The sequence below is a fragment of the Sceloporus undulatus genome, chromosome 2 (assembly GCF_019175285.1).
Source record: "Sceloporus undulatus isolate JIND9_A2432 ecotype Alabama chromosome 2, SceUnd_v1.1, whole genome shotgun sequence".
NCBI lineage: Eukaryota > Metazoa > Chordata > Lepidosauria > Squamata > Phrynosomatidae > Sceloporus > Sceloporus undulatus.
In genome coordinates this window covers 185,008,554-185,024,239 of record NC_056523.1, presented here as the reverse complement: position 1 = coordinate 185,024,239, position 15,686 = coordinate 185,008,554, and the positions used below count along the sequence as shown (strand labels likewise).

The following is a 15,686-nucleotide window of genomic DNA, read 5'->3' as shown; positions in this document are numbered from 1 at the left end:
GGTATCCTCCTTGAAGCTGCATAGAAGCCCTGCCTGGGTTTATCCCATTCATTCCCTAAGCATTATAATTAGATAATTGGATTATGCTTTCTGAGAGGCAATCATAATACTTTGTTATTCTTGTGTGCCTTTGTTTCTGACCTATGGTGACTCTAAAGTGAACCTATCATGGGGTTTTCTTGAAAAGATTTGATCCGAAGAGATTTGCCATTGCCTTTCCCTGAGGCTGAGACCATATGACTTGCCCAAGCTCACCCAGTGGGTTTCATGGCCTAATGGGGAATCAAACCCTAGTCTCCAGAGTCATAGTCCAACACTCCAACCACTACGCTACATTGGCTCTCAGTAATAATACGCAGTCTTGTAAAATAAGCCTACACAAGATATCCTGCACAGAGCCTAGTTGCTCACAGAGGAGGGAAAGCCATCTCTGGAGATAGCATGGGCCTGCATAATTAGTTGTGTGTGTGTGTTTGTGTTTTTAAATATCTTCCACCCTCTCCATAGGTGATGGAGCATCCATCTTCATTCTCCTGATGTCTTGTTTCTGTTGAAAAAGACAGGTGTTGTGGGTTTCTCTCCCTTGTGCAAGAGCCAGGATACCATGTCCTTTCTCTGTCAACCCATTCACTTGCCTTCATGGACATCCTCATCACCAGATGAGTTCTTAAATACAAGTGTGATGGATATTTCTTTTTCTGAGTTACCATTTCTTTTGGGACTATAACTAATAATATTGCCTCATCACTTGTGGTTCTGTTGGTCCGTGAGTCAAAGTTCCCTTCAAGAGCAGTAATTGGATGGACTTTTTCAGCACACACTTAGGAAATGGCTTTGTGGGGGACAGGATGGTGGTTGTGCCCTTTCCAGAGGTCAGATGTGGCAGGAGCTCTTTGTTCTTTTTACTACATTAAACTTCTACCAAACTTCCTTTCTTCAGACCCACTTTGCTTTTTAATAATTTTTGCCAACAAATACCAGGTGTATAGGCTAAGGAACTAGCAAAACCACCTCTGAGTCTTCCTTGACTAAGAAAACGCTGTGCAATTAATGGGGTCACTATGAGTCACAGGTGACTTGAAGGCATACACACATAAGACTTTTGTCTTGAAAGTTATGGATCATTTGATGCTTTCACCGAGTGATCTTGGTTTAATTGTAGCCTTTCAAACTAGTAGTGGAAAGAACTGCATCTCTGGGATGATCAGCCTGCTAGAGGCCCTCACTCAATGCCTAAGGTCTAAACTGCACTGCAGAAATAATGCAGTTTAATATCGCATTAACTGCCATGGCTCCATCCTGTGGAATCCTGGGATTTGTAGTTTGTTGTGGCACCAGTGCTCTAATAAAGATGGCTAAATATCTCACAAAATTACAGATCCCATAATTCCATAGCATTCACCCATGACAATTAAAGGTGTGCCAAACTGCATCATTTCTGTTGTACAAATTAGACCTAAGAATAAAATCAGGGTAGCAAAGCAGGGCAAGACCTCTGGCCGAAATCTTGGAAAGCTGCTACTAGAGTAGGAGTGTAGCATTTCTCTTGCTGCTTTACCACAGGAGGGCATGCAAACAAGTTTATATAACGACAAGATAACAGTCTTTGGGGTGGGAGTGAAAAATTGAAGCATCCTCTCTGTAACTGTTGTGTTGTTGCCTGAAACTCCAGCTGTCTGGAGGTGCGAGAGGGAATGGGCAACCAGGCACCCTGTAATAGCAACCCACTGCATTTGCTTTCAGTTCTTGGATTTTCTTCCATTGTGAACAGCCAACACAGTGTACAGCTCTTATTTATGACCCAAGCTTTGTAGCTGGAAGTTTTCATGTGTAGCTATGGGCAGATGTTAAAGCCTGGCAATAGAATTGAGTGGGGAAGCAGGCATCATAGAGGCTTACCGAGTTAATGTTCACATCTGCTTTTTTGTTATTTGTGAAAGATAAATCCCTTCTTTTGGCTCAAAGCAGGATATATTTTAAATAAGAATTAAACTAATATTTTAATGTAATATTTTAATTTTTAATTAATTTTTTAATTTTTAATTTAATTAATATTTTAAATATGAATTTAAATAAGAGGAACAATTCAAATAATGTTGTTGTTTTGTTCTTGTGTGCCTTCAAGTTGTTTCTGACTTATGTGATCCTAAGGTGAACCCATCATGGGGTTTTCTTGGCATGTTTCTTCAGAGGGGGTCTGCCATTGCCCTCTTCCGAGGTTGAGAGTGTGTGACCGAGGGTCATCTAGTGGGTTTCCATAGCTGAGATTCAAACCCTGGTTTCCAGAGTCATAGTCCAATGCTCAAACTACTACTCCACGCTAGTTTTCTTAATTCAACTGATCTTTTAAGTAATCGCCTTAATGATTTCAGGCTCTGAACAGAATGATTTAAATTGATGCCAGAAACAAACCAGGAGCCCTTTTCCAAGAAGTAGATTGATAGCCACAAATGCTCATGCTAAGAAAGATCAGTTAGTCTTAAAGATACTGCTACATTTCTTCCTCCTTTTGGCTTTTTAAATCAGGAACCCCTGCTGATTAGATAATAAAGATGTAACATGCTTCCAAGTAACGTTGTTTTGTTGCATTCTTCCAACAGTGGTTTAGGCCTAATTAATTCCACTGCAGTAGATTTAGATAATGCAGTGGGCTGTTTTCCTCCTAGCTCAGCAATTAATCTGATTCTAATTGTAAAGCAGGGTGGACCAGAGCCATTTCAGAACTTGAACCTAATCAAATAAATAAATCACCCCTCTCTCCATCACAGGAACCATAGAAATCTACATATTTCCGCTGTCATCAAAGTCTGCTGTTGAAGTCATTTACTTCTACTTATCTCCATTTCCATAATTTAAACTTTCCAGAAATCAGTTTCGTGACGACAAGTAGTTTAATTATAGAGATTTTAGTGCAAAGGCACAGGCACAAGATTGCTTTCGGTTCTCAAAATCCCTACTAATGAAACCCAATTAAATGATGGTTTGTAATTACTTATTTAAATTAGGCTTTCAATCAGCCTTGAAATTAGCCACCTGAGGCAATTGCTGTACTCTGTCTCATTGTGGATCCTAAGCTTGTGCAAAAATTCAGGTGAGCAGGTGGGCAGTCAGGCTATGTGCTTTTACTCAGATATAGGTGCCCTTCAGTACATTGGGAATCATTCCCTAGTAAATATAGGCAGAGCAGCTTGAAGCTCTCAGTCTGATTTTAGAAGCCTTCTGCAAAAGATCAGTTTGGACATCTGGCAAGAGTGCTTTATCCTTCAACTAATAAACTGCTCCAGTATAAGCATAGGATATCTTATCCAGTGATAGTGCTGGAGTATTTGCTCCAATTGCACCATTGATAATCTAGCCTTTCTCTGACCTCAGCCATAGATGGGATGGGAAACTAGAAAACAGCTTCCCTGCCTACAGTCTTATTCTCATATACTGACATTTTACCACCTATCGACCTAGCTGAGAAAGATGCAAATATTCAGTCAATACCTACAAAGCAGTCTTAAAGCAAAAAAGCAAGACACAGCAGTGAAGGGGAAAAAACCACCCTCAACATTCACCACTATCTTGCCCAACTTACTTAAAATGCAGTTGGTTAAGTAGGTATGGGAACATTTAACAAGAGGTTAAATATCACGCAATCTAAAAGTGGTAGTGTTGTAGATAGAATTTATTTTGAGCTGTATTGACAAATACACAAGGTGTCTATGTGTCCCTTTCTTCCTCACACACATGGACACACACCTCTTGTACAACACATCTGCTTTCCTTGGCTCTGGCTCTAAAAACTGGCTTCCTGTTGTGTGTTTTTCAGGTGCGCAGTCCAAGAAAAGCCACATTGGCAAAAGTTGTGCCAACCCCAAATAACGGCTCTGCAGAATTGGTGCCACTTCACCGAGACCAGGTAAAAAATTATTTTGGACAGTGTATGGCTTGTCTGCTTTGAATATCCCATTTTGCCTTTGTCAGCCAAGACAGTGTAGCACCTCAATGCAGGCAGAAGATTATCATACTACACTCTTATAGTGCTGCTATTCCTCTTTGACTCCTCTGGCTGCCTCCTATTGCATTCTGGGGTTTGTAGTTCAGTGAGGCCTAAGATCTCTCTGGCTGAGAATACGAAATGCCCCTCCCTAAATTGCAAATCCCAGAATGTAATAGGAGGCCGCCAGAACAGTAACAGTGAAATAGCAGCACTATAAGAGTGTAGTGTGGTAATCTCCACAGTCAGAAGACATGAAATGCAGATTTTATAGTCAAACTTAAGTAAGAGACTTGCAGACAGCAGGTTGGAGCCTGAGTTCTCCTGTATGACTAGAAGCACTTATTCTATCCCCATTTCAGTGGAGACCTCTGCTGAAGGAAAAAGCTGAGAAGGGGAGGGGGAATTTAGAAGGGGTGGGGGAATGTTTTTCTTCTGCTGTAACCTCTACATTATTCCAGAGCTTTCCCCAATTCTCTTAAACAGTTTATAGAAGTGTGAGGCCTGCAGGGGGAACTTGTAAACAAATGCCTCTTCCTCACACTAGCAAGAACATCTATGAGCAGAATATTCATTAGGATCCAAGCATAAGTTTTTATGGATGCTAAAATAAACCAATTCATCCTTCCAGGCTGCTTTGGGCATTTTTTCCTCTTTGGGAAGCAGGGGCTAGGATTTTCTGTCAGCTTCATTCATCTCTTGGGTTGTCCTTCTTCCTGTAATTCAAGGGTGAAAATTGTGCAGTTGTTCAGATGCTGTTGGATTTCAATTCCCATCATCCTTAACCTGCATAGGTTAAGGGGAAAGGTTCAGGAAGTTACACTCCAGAAGCATTTGGTGCACTGCATATCGTAGTTCTCATTCTAGCTGCAGCTTTTGTTGATGTTGGGATTTCTTTGTGGTCTCCGTGAATCACACATATGGGTTGCTGAAGCCCATGTAGTGCAAAGAGCAGAACTTTCTAGAGCTCAGTGATGTTTTCAGCACTAGCCTTGCCCCCTGGCTGACACACAGGTTCTTACATTGTTCCCGCACAGATCTGCAGTTCCTTTTTGTCCACTTTTATGGCAGAATTGTTAAGAAGTTGCTTTTTGATTGCTTAGCAATTCCTTGTATTAAAGTGTTTTTTTTACTCTATACTGTGTACTCTTTTTGATTGTTGTTGTGTCCCTTTAAGTCATTTCTGACTTATGGAGACCCTATCACAGGGTTTTCTTGGCAGGAATTGTCTTTGCCTTTGCCTTCCTCTGAGGCTGAGAATGTGTGACTTGCCCAACATCATCCAGTAAGTTTCTGTGTCTGAGCAGGAATTTGTTCTCTTATAATCCAACATTCAAACCGCTACATCACAATGTCCATCTGTCTGCTTGTCCCTCTCTCTCTCTTATCACTGAACTAAACTCAGAAATGGTTTCTTCCACATGGAAATAGTTGATTCTGTGTTTTTTTTCTTCTAGGGGGAAGATGGACAAGAAGTCCTTTCCTTTGAATTTCAGAAAATCAAATATTTCTATGAACTCAATGAGAAGAAAAAATTCTTTCCTGTAGCATTCCCTGTGGAACATCCACTGCAGTATTATCAAAATGCACGAGGCTACCAGGAAGACAAAGAAATCAAAGCAGCAGAGAAGAAATATGGCACCAACAAGTAAGTGGAATACAGGTGCTCCTGGTTACTGTTATACGGCATTGATGGTGAGCATGTCTAGGAATTGGAGCAATTGAGCTCTTAGCTGCTGAATGTCTATATTGCTGTCTAGTTAACTTAAAAATATTAGTTGTCTGGATTGCAAATTGAATAAGCTAGTAAAGAAGTACCACTTTAAGGGTACATATATGTAGCAGCAGTAGTAAAAATAGCTATAGATTAACCATAGTTGCTATTATGTCATGCTTGCAGTGAGCCAGGCCAGTTGCAGAGGGGTTGCATAGTCTGCTTTTGGTTTAATTTAAAAAAAATTGAACTATTTAGACATCTTTCTTGAGAATGAACTCAAGACATCTTACAATAATTAATCTTTTAAAAAATAAAAACAGAACAGCAGAAACAATATGTAATGTATTGTTTGTAAAAGAATACAATAATTATTCTATGTAACACAAAATATATAATATACACTGAACATAATATTAAAAATGCCTCATTCAGATGCTGATTAATAATTAACTATAGGAAGAATTGCATGGAAATATTTTTGCACTTGTGTGGGACTCTTGCTACAGCTGTTTATTCACCCATTGGTTCTACTCCTGAACAGATTACCCCTTCTGTTATAACTGGTCTTTAGAGCTGTAGGTATGAGTGGAATTTAGCTCCAAACAGACAAATGTAACCTCCCCCCACCATCTGTCTGAAAAGATCTCACCAGAAGTAAAGGTTCTCTTTTCAGAGTTATGCATCTTTTCTATATACTGCAATACTTCTTTTAAAAAGGCGGGGGGGGGGGGAGAAGGAATGTAGCAGCACCTTTTAAGATGGATGAATCCACTTCAGATGCATTAATGGAGTGATATTAAAGCCACGTAAATTTAAGTACAGTTGTGTAGCTGAGGGTGAGATAGGGAATAAAAAAAGGTATAAATTGTGCCTCTGGCCATAAAAATTTAAAGAGTGCATGAGATTATATAAGTCTAGCAAGCAGCTATTCTGTTGATCCTAAGGTGTAAGAGCAATAAAATCCAATTACTCACAATTATTCCCTTGAAATATGAGGTTTTCTGAGGACATTTCTTTGTTACACGTGTTATTGATGGAAAAAAAACTGGTGTAAATCCATATATTAATATATGTAATGTGCCTGGAAACCATTTTCACTGTTCATACCTCTTTTAATGAATTGAATTTGTGACTATATTCCAGTTCAGGGGTTTTTCCAATTTTCCTTTGATTATTTTTTCTTTGGTTGGTTGGTTGGTTGGTGTGTTTTTGTTCTGGAAGAGCTACTTATAGGTCTGTAATTGAATGTTCAGGAACATCAAAAGTGTTCTGCAACTTTTTGAAATGTTTATTTTGATATTGTCAGTGCTAATGTTGCATTTGTGTTCACTTAATGCACTTGAGTAAAAGCTACCCTGTTTTTCTAATGTATCGGGTAGGGGACCATTGCTGCCAGATGATGATATAATTCATATTGGAGGATGAGCAATTAAAACCACCAGTGATATTCGGAGATGTACAGTGGACCCTTGTTATACGCTGGGGTTTGGTTCCAAGCTCCCCCGTGTATAACAAAATCCGTGTATGCTCAAGTCCCATTAAATATAATGACATAGCAAAATGGTGTCCCTTATAAAAAATGAAAAATCAAGGTAAATGTATACACTTCTTTGGGATATTTTCAAACCGTGTATGCTTGAATCCGTGTATAAAAAATCCGTGTATAAGAAGGGCCGACTGTAATGTTGCTGCCAGAGTAACATTCCAAAGCCCACCCCAAAACCATGATTTGAACAAACAAACAAAAAACTGGTTTGGTTCCCCACCCAACCCTGATGTGTGTGTGTGTGTGTGTGTGTGTGTGTGTGTATTCAGAAGCACATATCCACTTGGAGAGGTTAGCAAGAATGTCTGATCCAATGTATGCATTTTCATTAACAATAAAATCAGAAAAATAAAATGAATTGGAAGATGTTCTTAATACAAGTAATCTTAATTGTCTTAATCACAGAAATTTAAGATTTTAATATCATTTCTGTTTCAGGACAGTAAAAGTTCCATCATTTCTCCTTTCCTACAGATCTACCAGTTCCACCCTGCCTTGTTCTTCACGTTAGTCCCCATCTCTCTTTTCCATCCATTCTTAGGGCCTGCAGATATATAGGAATAGAGTAAGAGAACCATTCCCTGCCCTCTTCTTCCAGCCATGCAGCAGCATGATTATTCTTAAAGCCCTGCTGTGTGGAAGCATGTTTTGGTGGCCTACAAAGTGATGTATCTGTCAGATTAGGCAGGGGAGTCTACCCTTTCTGAGCTAACTGAAGTAGCAGTGTCCCTGTCTCGCACCCACCTAAAGATAACAACATTGTTCCCTTAAAGGCCTGTCAGGATTTGGGAACCTGGTAGGTAATAGCAGGAGAGTCAGCATGGCACAGTTGTTTGAGCGTTGGACTATGACTCTGGCGACCAGGGTTCGATTCAGTGCTTGAGCATAAAAATTTACATGGTGACCTTGGGTAAGTCACACTCTCTCAACCTCAGAGGATGGCAATAGGAAGAAACTTGCCAAGAAAACCCCATTATAGGATTGCCTTAGGGTCACCATAAGTCAAAAATGACTTGAAGGCAAACAACACAAACAGATAATAGCAGAGCTTTTCAAGAAAGGCAGTCTCAGTTAAAGCCTGGCTCAGTAGTTACAGCTTTCACAAAAGCTGTGAAAGAACAAATCAGCAATATCACAATCATGTCAACCAATAGGAGAGAGTTTAAAAATTGGCTGATAACTTGAGATTGAAAAGTCTTCCCCATTGGATGACTTGATTATCACATCAGTTCTTTGTTTCTTCATAAACTGCTGGATGTTTCCATGACAGCTGTAGTGGCTACAGTGACCAATTCCTGTTTGTTCAGCTATTGATGCACTTGGGGCTGAAGGGGGTGAAATCCAAGGGAAGAGTCCTCAAGCCTCCATGTGTGCATGCCTGTGTGTACACACATGCACACTCATAGCTTTCTCCTAGTGTCCTTGAGATTCAGGTCCATTACTCTAAATTGTGCTCAAAGAAAGGAGGAAGCTATGGAGATGTTCTCCACAGAGGAAAATAAAGGCTCCAGGGTTTTGGTGGCTGCCACCAAATCGGGATGGCTCTGCAGTATGTGAGTACCAAAATTAACAAGGCTTTTGCTTTTCCACACAGGGCAGAGATGGTTGTGCCAGAATTTCTTGAGCTCTTCAAAGAGAGAGCAACAGCCCCTTTCTTTGTCTTTCAGGTAAACAAAAAACTGTATGTAGAGACCCAGCATGGTGCAGTGGTTTGAATATTGTCTAGGACTCTAGGAGACCAGGATTTGAATATCTGCTTAGCCATGGAAATCCAATAGATGATCTTGGACAAGTCACACTCTCTCAGTCTTAGTCAAAGGCAAGTCTGTCTGAATAAATCTTGCCAAGTAATCACTAGTAGTATAGAAGTGGCATAGGTCAGAGTTGAGCTGAAGGCACAACGTGCACACACATATGCAGATGTGTATGGGCAACTCTTTTGTGTGAGAGAGTTTCTTTTGTTTCTTAAACTATGGGCCCAAACAGACAGGCTAAAATAAAGCTGCTTCAGACCACTTTGAAATGTGCTGTTTAAATGACACATACGTCCTAAGAGGTGGGAAGCTGCACCAAAGCCACACTCCAGTCCTAAGGACTGGAGCACAGCTTTGGCACAGCTTCTAGCCTCTTAAGATGCATATGTCATTTAAACAGCACATTTCCAAAGTGGCCTGAAGCAGCTTTATTTTGGCCTGTCTGTTTGGGCCAGGGGTAGGCAACTTGTGGCCCGCGGGCCGGATGCGGCCTGGCGAGGCCTTGGGACCGGCCCCAGCCCAATCCTGCTGCCGATTGCCGCCGGGGCCTTTGGGGGGCAATTGTCTATAGAAGCCTCAGAAACATAATAATCATAATAATAATAATATTTATTTCTATACCGCAAACATGCATTTATATTAACATTTTTTAAAAAAATCAGCAAATTTTTCGCGTGTCCTCCATTTTTTTTAAAAAAGTGTCTTCCATTTGAAAATTTTGTCCTACATTTGTCCTGGTTTATTTATATATATAATTTTTTTTTTAAAAAAAAATATTTAATTATTTATTTTTTGGCTTCGGCCCCCCAGTTTTCTGAGGGACAGCAACCCGGCCCCCGGCTCAAAAAGATTGCCTACCCCTGGTTTGGGCCCTAAGAAACCCATATGGAGTTCCATTCTTGTCAAAATCTGTTGCCTGCTAGGATGTTGTGAACCACATATGCCAGCCTTCTGTAGTTGGCAGCCTGGTATGGACTTGAAATTTGGTCTCCGTAGAAAAGCTGGAAAATCAAGTATTCTTTAGTGCCCAGATTGCTTCTAGGCTGAGACAGTTCTCATTTGCCTAATGGTAAAACAAAGTGAATTTGTCACTGTCCAGTTATCTCAATCCATGTTTCTTTCCTGGCCATTAAGTTTCCAACGAGGAGAAAAATTAAGGACTCTTCTTGATCTAGGCCATGCCATCCAGTCTCTAGTCATTAGAAATCAAAGATAGCCTTTAACCCCCAGATTCTTGTTTATAATGTGCCAGAGTTTGAAAGTAAAACAACAAGTACTGGTATTAGATGTGATGTGTTTCTTTTGGAGTAACACTGGTCTTAGTATTGTTACTTTTAAAAGAAATATAAGGACTAGTTAGGCCATATTTTAATGCAATGTTGCTTTTTGGAGGTCAACTGGAGAGACATCTGACCACTTTTGTATTTCTAAATGTATTTTTCAAAAAAATCTACTACTAGTCACAAGTAGCAAGCAATAAATACTGTAACACAAGTTAGTTCCTTTGAGAAAGTAATGTATGACTTTAAAAAAAATGTACCAGGCTCTATCTCTTTACTTTTATCAATGGCATCAAGCTAATGTTTTTTTCTTATAAGTTTTACAGTGTGTACAAAACATGAGATGTTTATGTGAATAACAAAGTTTATACAAACCCAACCCCTGTTTCATCCTCATGGCATGTTCAGATGTGCTGGAAGGGCTGATGAGAAACAAACTGCTTTAATTTAGCCAATGGGAGAATTCTTGCCTCCCCCTCTCCCCTTTGGCTGTCTGGCACATAATAAATAATATAATAAAACTTTTATTTATATCCCGCTTTTCGTTGAGACAATAAAAGAGGCATAACTTCATTCTCTATCTCAGTCTGCTTCTGAAACTTCATTTTTTTGGAAAAGTAGTTTCTGATGCTTAAGAAAAGTCAAATAGAAGGTCCATTTAGATATATAAAACTAGTTCAATTGATACTGGCCAGTATTTCAGTAATCCTTTCAACAGTCTTTTAAAGTGGGTCAAAAGTATATACAAGTTCAGTTCTCCCTTATCAAAAATGCTTGAAAAAGAAGTGTTTTGGATTTTATTTTATTTTTATTTTTTTGGATTTTGGAATGCTTGTATTTGCATATATGTACATTGTGATATATCTTGATGATGAGATCCAAGTCTAAACACAAATCATTTATGTTTCATACACACCAATGGAGCAATCTGCAATTGCTCCGGCCTCAATCACTCCAGGACTGTGGTGACCATACATCCTGAAGCCTTCCGCTGCCGCGGTCCTGAATGGGCCGCTAGCAGGAGCAAGTTTTTGCATTTTGGGGCCGGCTTTGGGCCACATTAGCCGACCCCTGAGCAACTTCGAGCCGATTTGGTGTGTGTGTACCATTTTAATGGCACATCCCCAAAGTGCCCAGAAGGCTCTTTATTTGGCCCATCTGCTTCAGGCTCTATGCAATATTTTTAATAATTTTGTGCATGAAACAAAATTTGTGTGAACTGAACCATCAGAAAGCAAAGGTGTCACGATTTCAGCCACCCATAAAGGTTTGGGTTTTTGGAGTATTTGGATTTTGGAATTTTGGATGAGGGACACTCAAGCTGGATCTCCTTATGAGAGAGGTATAACTGAGGCTGGAAGAGAATGCCTTGCCCAAGGCTAGCTAGTAAGTTAATGACTAAAAATAATAATTTATATTGGACTTCTTAGCTTACATTTTACAATACAGTACTACCAAAGTCTTTGTTTCAGGCTGTGACATTTCTATGCCTCTTTATTTCCCCAGAAAATTACTGCATTGTGTCAGAACTGAATTGTTTCTACTTCCCACAGGTATTCTGTGTGGGACTATGGTGCTTGGATGAATACTGGTATTACAGTGTCTTCACCCTTTCCATGCTGGTGGCTTTTGAAGCATCTCTCGTCCAGCAGCAAATGAGGAACATGTCAGAGATCCGAAAAATGGGCAACAAGCCCTACATGATCCAGGTAAGAGAAAATAAGTGAAGTAAGAAGCAAAGCTTTCAGCATGTGGTGTCATCCTTGACAGTTGTGTGGTTTCCAAAATGATGAAAGCCCTTTGCTCAGGGTGACATACCATCAGTGGAGAGGTGATCATTGTTGGGAAGTGGAGAGTGTAAGGATAGTTGGTGAAAAGAAGAGCCACCAAGAGAAATGGGTGAAACTGGGGGTGCAAACACAAAGGATTGCTTCAGTCCCTGAATGAAGGTAATGTAGAGATTACTTTGTCTCACATCTTCTTACCTGCTTAAAGTGCTTGCTAAAAATGATTGCTGCTCAACTTCCAGGATTGCTCCTAGCATCTGATATGTGGTCCTTCCCAGATACCTTCGTTTTCAATAGAGCTTAGTCTTGTGAGAATGGGCTTCTTGCTTGCTGACCCAGGGAATGTTGTAGCTATCACTCACAAGTAGAGATAGTTCACATTTACAGATGTTAAATTTTCACACCCTTCCATAGCTGATCAGTGATATAGGAAAAGAGAGAAAGAGAGATAAGATCATCTTCTGAAAGGCCTTTTACCTACCAGGCCAGAGTTGTCATAGAATAATTTGATTTTGCATAAATCCATAATGGACCATCGGTCCGATACTTTTCATGAGGGTGTTGGGGGGAAGAATTGTCACAAGTAATATAGGTTGTAGGAAGTTAGACTCTGGACCATTTCTCTGATGCTTTCATCCTGCCATATTCTAAGTGCCACCTTTCTGTCCCTCTTCATTTCACAGGTTTACAGAAACAGGAAATGGCGGCCAATTTCCAGTGATGAGATCATTCCAGGGGACATTGTATCAGTCGGTAACAGAGCTTCCTTATTTATGATAGATAGGAATTTATAAAGTTTATCTAGCTGGCCTTGCTTATTCCAAAGAACAACTGTACTCATTTCCTGTCTATCCATCCCCAAATATCACCAAAGTTTCTAAGAGTCAGGGCAGGAAAAAGTCTGCCAGTGACCTAAATCCAGGTTTGGACCCTTTCTCCCTCTCCCTTGCAGCCATCTATTTTTTCCCCAAGAACTATTTTGCAGGGTTTCTCAGCCATCTGATACAGCTGGTGGAGGGCAGCAGGGGGAAGGTGAGTTCCTAATCTTGCTAACAGTAGCAGTTCTATCAGGAGCCAAATCCATTGGACCTGGACTGCAATTTCAGGAGTATGCTTGGGCTTATAGGGCCTGCAAGTGTTTACTGTGTGAAATACTTCAAAGAGAAAGTGGAAAGAGGCAAAAGCACAATATTATGTAGATCGCATTTCCAGTAATTCATGTTTAGTCATTCCTTAAGTAATCTCCTTCCTTTCTGGCTCACAAAAAGAGTGTGGACCTTGCAGTGTGCTTCTAGGCCATTATGGCAGTGTACCTTGGAAAACAGAAAGTGCCTGCAAAGTGTAGGATTGCCATACCAGCATCTTAACTATGAATCAGTAAAGGTGGAGATACTGGCCCTATAAATTTTCTAATGCTTCACTTACTAGAGAGGGCCAATATGTTTACTACTGGTTTGTCTTGACTGAACTGAAAACAGCTGGGATGTTTAACAGCCTATTTATACAGTATCTTTAAATATTTATGGGATTTCAGGGTGGCACACAAATAAAGCAATAAGCAATTTGAAACAATTCCAGATTGAAACAATGAAATTATTTAAACAAGATGAAAACAAGACAGTCTTTTTAAAAGCTTTTCAAAGGCTTAAAGAATTTAAAACCATATCCTTGTCCATTTGAAAGTAGCTGCATATAAAGTCCTAATCCAGAGGCAGCTTGTCCATGACAGCACCTTTATTTAGCACCACCTTTCTCATGGACATGTCACACAGCCTCTTCAAAATCTGGCAGTTTATCTTATTTTGTTCCCCATCTCTGTCACACATGATCAAATATCAGACTGGAACTGATGGCAAATAGCTTCCAGGTCACTGCAGATGTAGCACTACAGCCCACAAGGGAAAGGGCACAGTGGAGGAGCAAAAATTGGCCACAATTGCCCAACCCTGCCTTAGAGCCTCACAAAGGCCATATCTTCCCCTCTTTCTGAACATTCAGTTCTCAATTCCAGGCCGCTCACCCCATGAAAACATTGTGCCATGCGATGTGCTGCTGCTGCGAGGAAGATGCATTGTAGATGAAGCTATGTTGACTGGAGAGTCTGTGCCTCAGATGAAGGTTTGTCTGGAGATTGTTACTCTTTGATTGCCACCTCTGTAACACCAGCAGGATGCTTGGTGTTACCCATGCTGCAAAGATGATGCTGACTGAGGAAGATAGACAGGATGAAGGAAACAGTGGGTGGGGGTTTATGGGTGTAGAGGGGAGGATGTTGCAGGCTTTTGTGTAATGCGTGGCAAGGAACAGACGGGACCAACAGCTGACCACTTGCATGTGGTACACTGCATAATGATCAATAGTGAAGGATGAGGGAGTAGCTGCCATCAGGTGCAGGAAGTAAACTTTTGCTTAGTAAGACCTAGAAACAAGATGATGGCTGAAAAGACAACAAGGAAGCATTCTCTTATCCAGGGATGGGCCAATATTGGAAGATAGAGAGGCCTTGATTTGATCCAGCCATTTTTAAGCAATATTTATACTGTGTACTCACAGGGAGGCTTTCCTTCGGGTGGATGAGTGAATCTGAAATTCCTTGTATCCTGTTTAAGTTGATTCATGATTCTAAACAAAAAATGAGGCAGCAATTTGTCTTCAACATAGAGGCTTGTATGTAGGAAGAATAAGAGTGTGTGTGGGTGTGTGTAAAAGAGAGAGCAGCCAAGACACTCTTGCCTTTAATTAGAATGGTATCATTTATGTTGTGGTTTGGAAACTCAATGAGAATGACTTTGATCTTAGTCATTGGTCAGCAAAAATAATACTCAACAATGGTCTATGAAGTAACTTTGCTCAGCAGTGTTATCTCCAATATTTTAATATCAAATGCCCTTCTCAGGACACACTTATATCAGGGCAGGCTGGCTTCCTCCCATCCCATTGTTCCACTTGTTTGGCCAACACTTCTAAATTCCTCCTTCTTCCCCTCTGCTGGTTCTCACATCTCCGGGACAAAGGCTGTTTTTGTTCTGCTGGTTCTAACTGAAATGGCTCCTGAATTGGCTCCTCCTCACTTTTGTGGACCCTGCAGTGGCCCATCAGTCCCCTAATTTTTTAAAAAATGCACGTGTTGGAGTGTTATATTTTTGGTTTTTAGAGTAAGCTTGGTGTGTAAAGTGAGCTTGAGCTTGGCAAACACATCCAGGATATCAGACAGAAAGATCTCAGTATTGACCAGTTTGTTTTGAGGGTAAATTGTGCCCTAAAATCACTCAAAAACATTCCCCGAATGCATGAAAACATACAAAAACACCCCCACCCCCAATAAGCACCTCATCTTAATGTCCTGAATATCTCTGTTTTCTTCTGCAGCCACTCTCAAAATGATGACAGGCAGAGATTCATCTTCACTTTCAGTTGCCATTTTGAGACGGTGCAGAGGAAATGCCACCAGGAGCAAATGGAGGTTTTTCAGCTGGGTTGTAGGGGAGGAAGTTTGTCCCTGGCCCCTGTGCAGATACTAACCCCAAACTGGGATGTAAAATGGCCCGATTAATATTCACAAAATCTAGGTTGCACACATTTCATGGTTAACCCAGGGAGGATCCCTGAATTGTATATCT

The 15,686-nt window shown here is 40.5% G+C and overlaps 1 protein-coding gene across 1 annotated transcript in view; it reads left to right on the top strand.

Moving 5' to 3' along the window:
• ATP13A1 (ATPase 13A1) overlaps nt 1–15,686 on the top strand; it is a 50,032-nt gene that overhangs the window by 3,532 nt on the left and 30,814 nt on the right. The window contains 6 exon segments of the mRNA XM_042448508.1: nt 3,815–3,904; nt 5,440–5,630; nt 8,840–8,912; nt 11,833–11,988; nt 12,750–12,819; nt 14,078–14,184. Coding sequence (XP_042304442.1) covers nt 3,815–3,904; nt 5,440–5,630; nt 8,840–8,912; nt 11,833–11,988; nt 12,750–12,819; nt 14,078–14,184 — 687 coding nt within the window.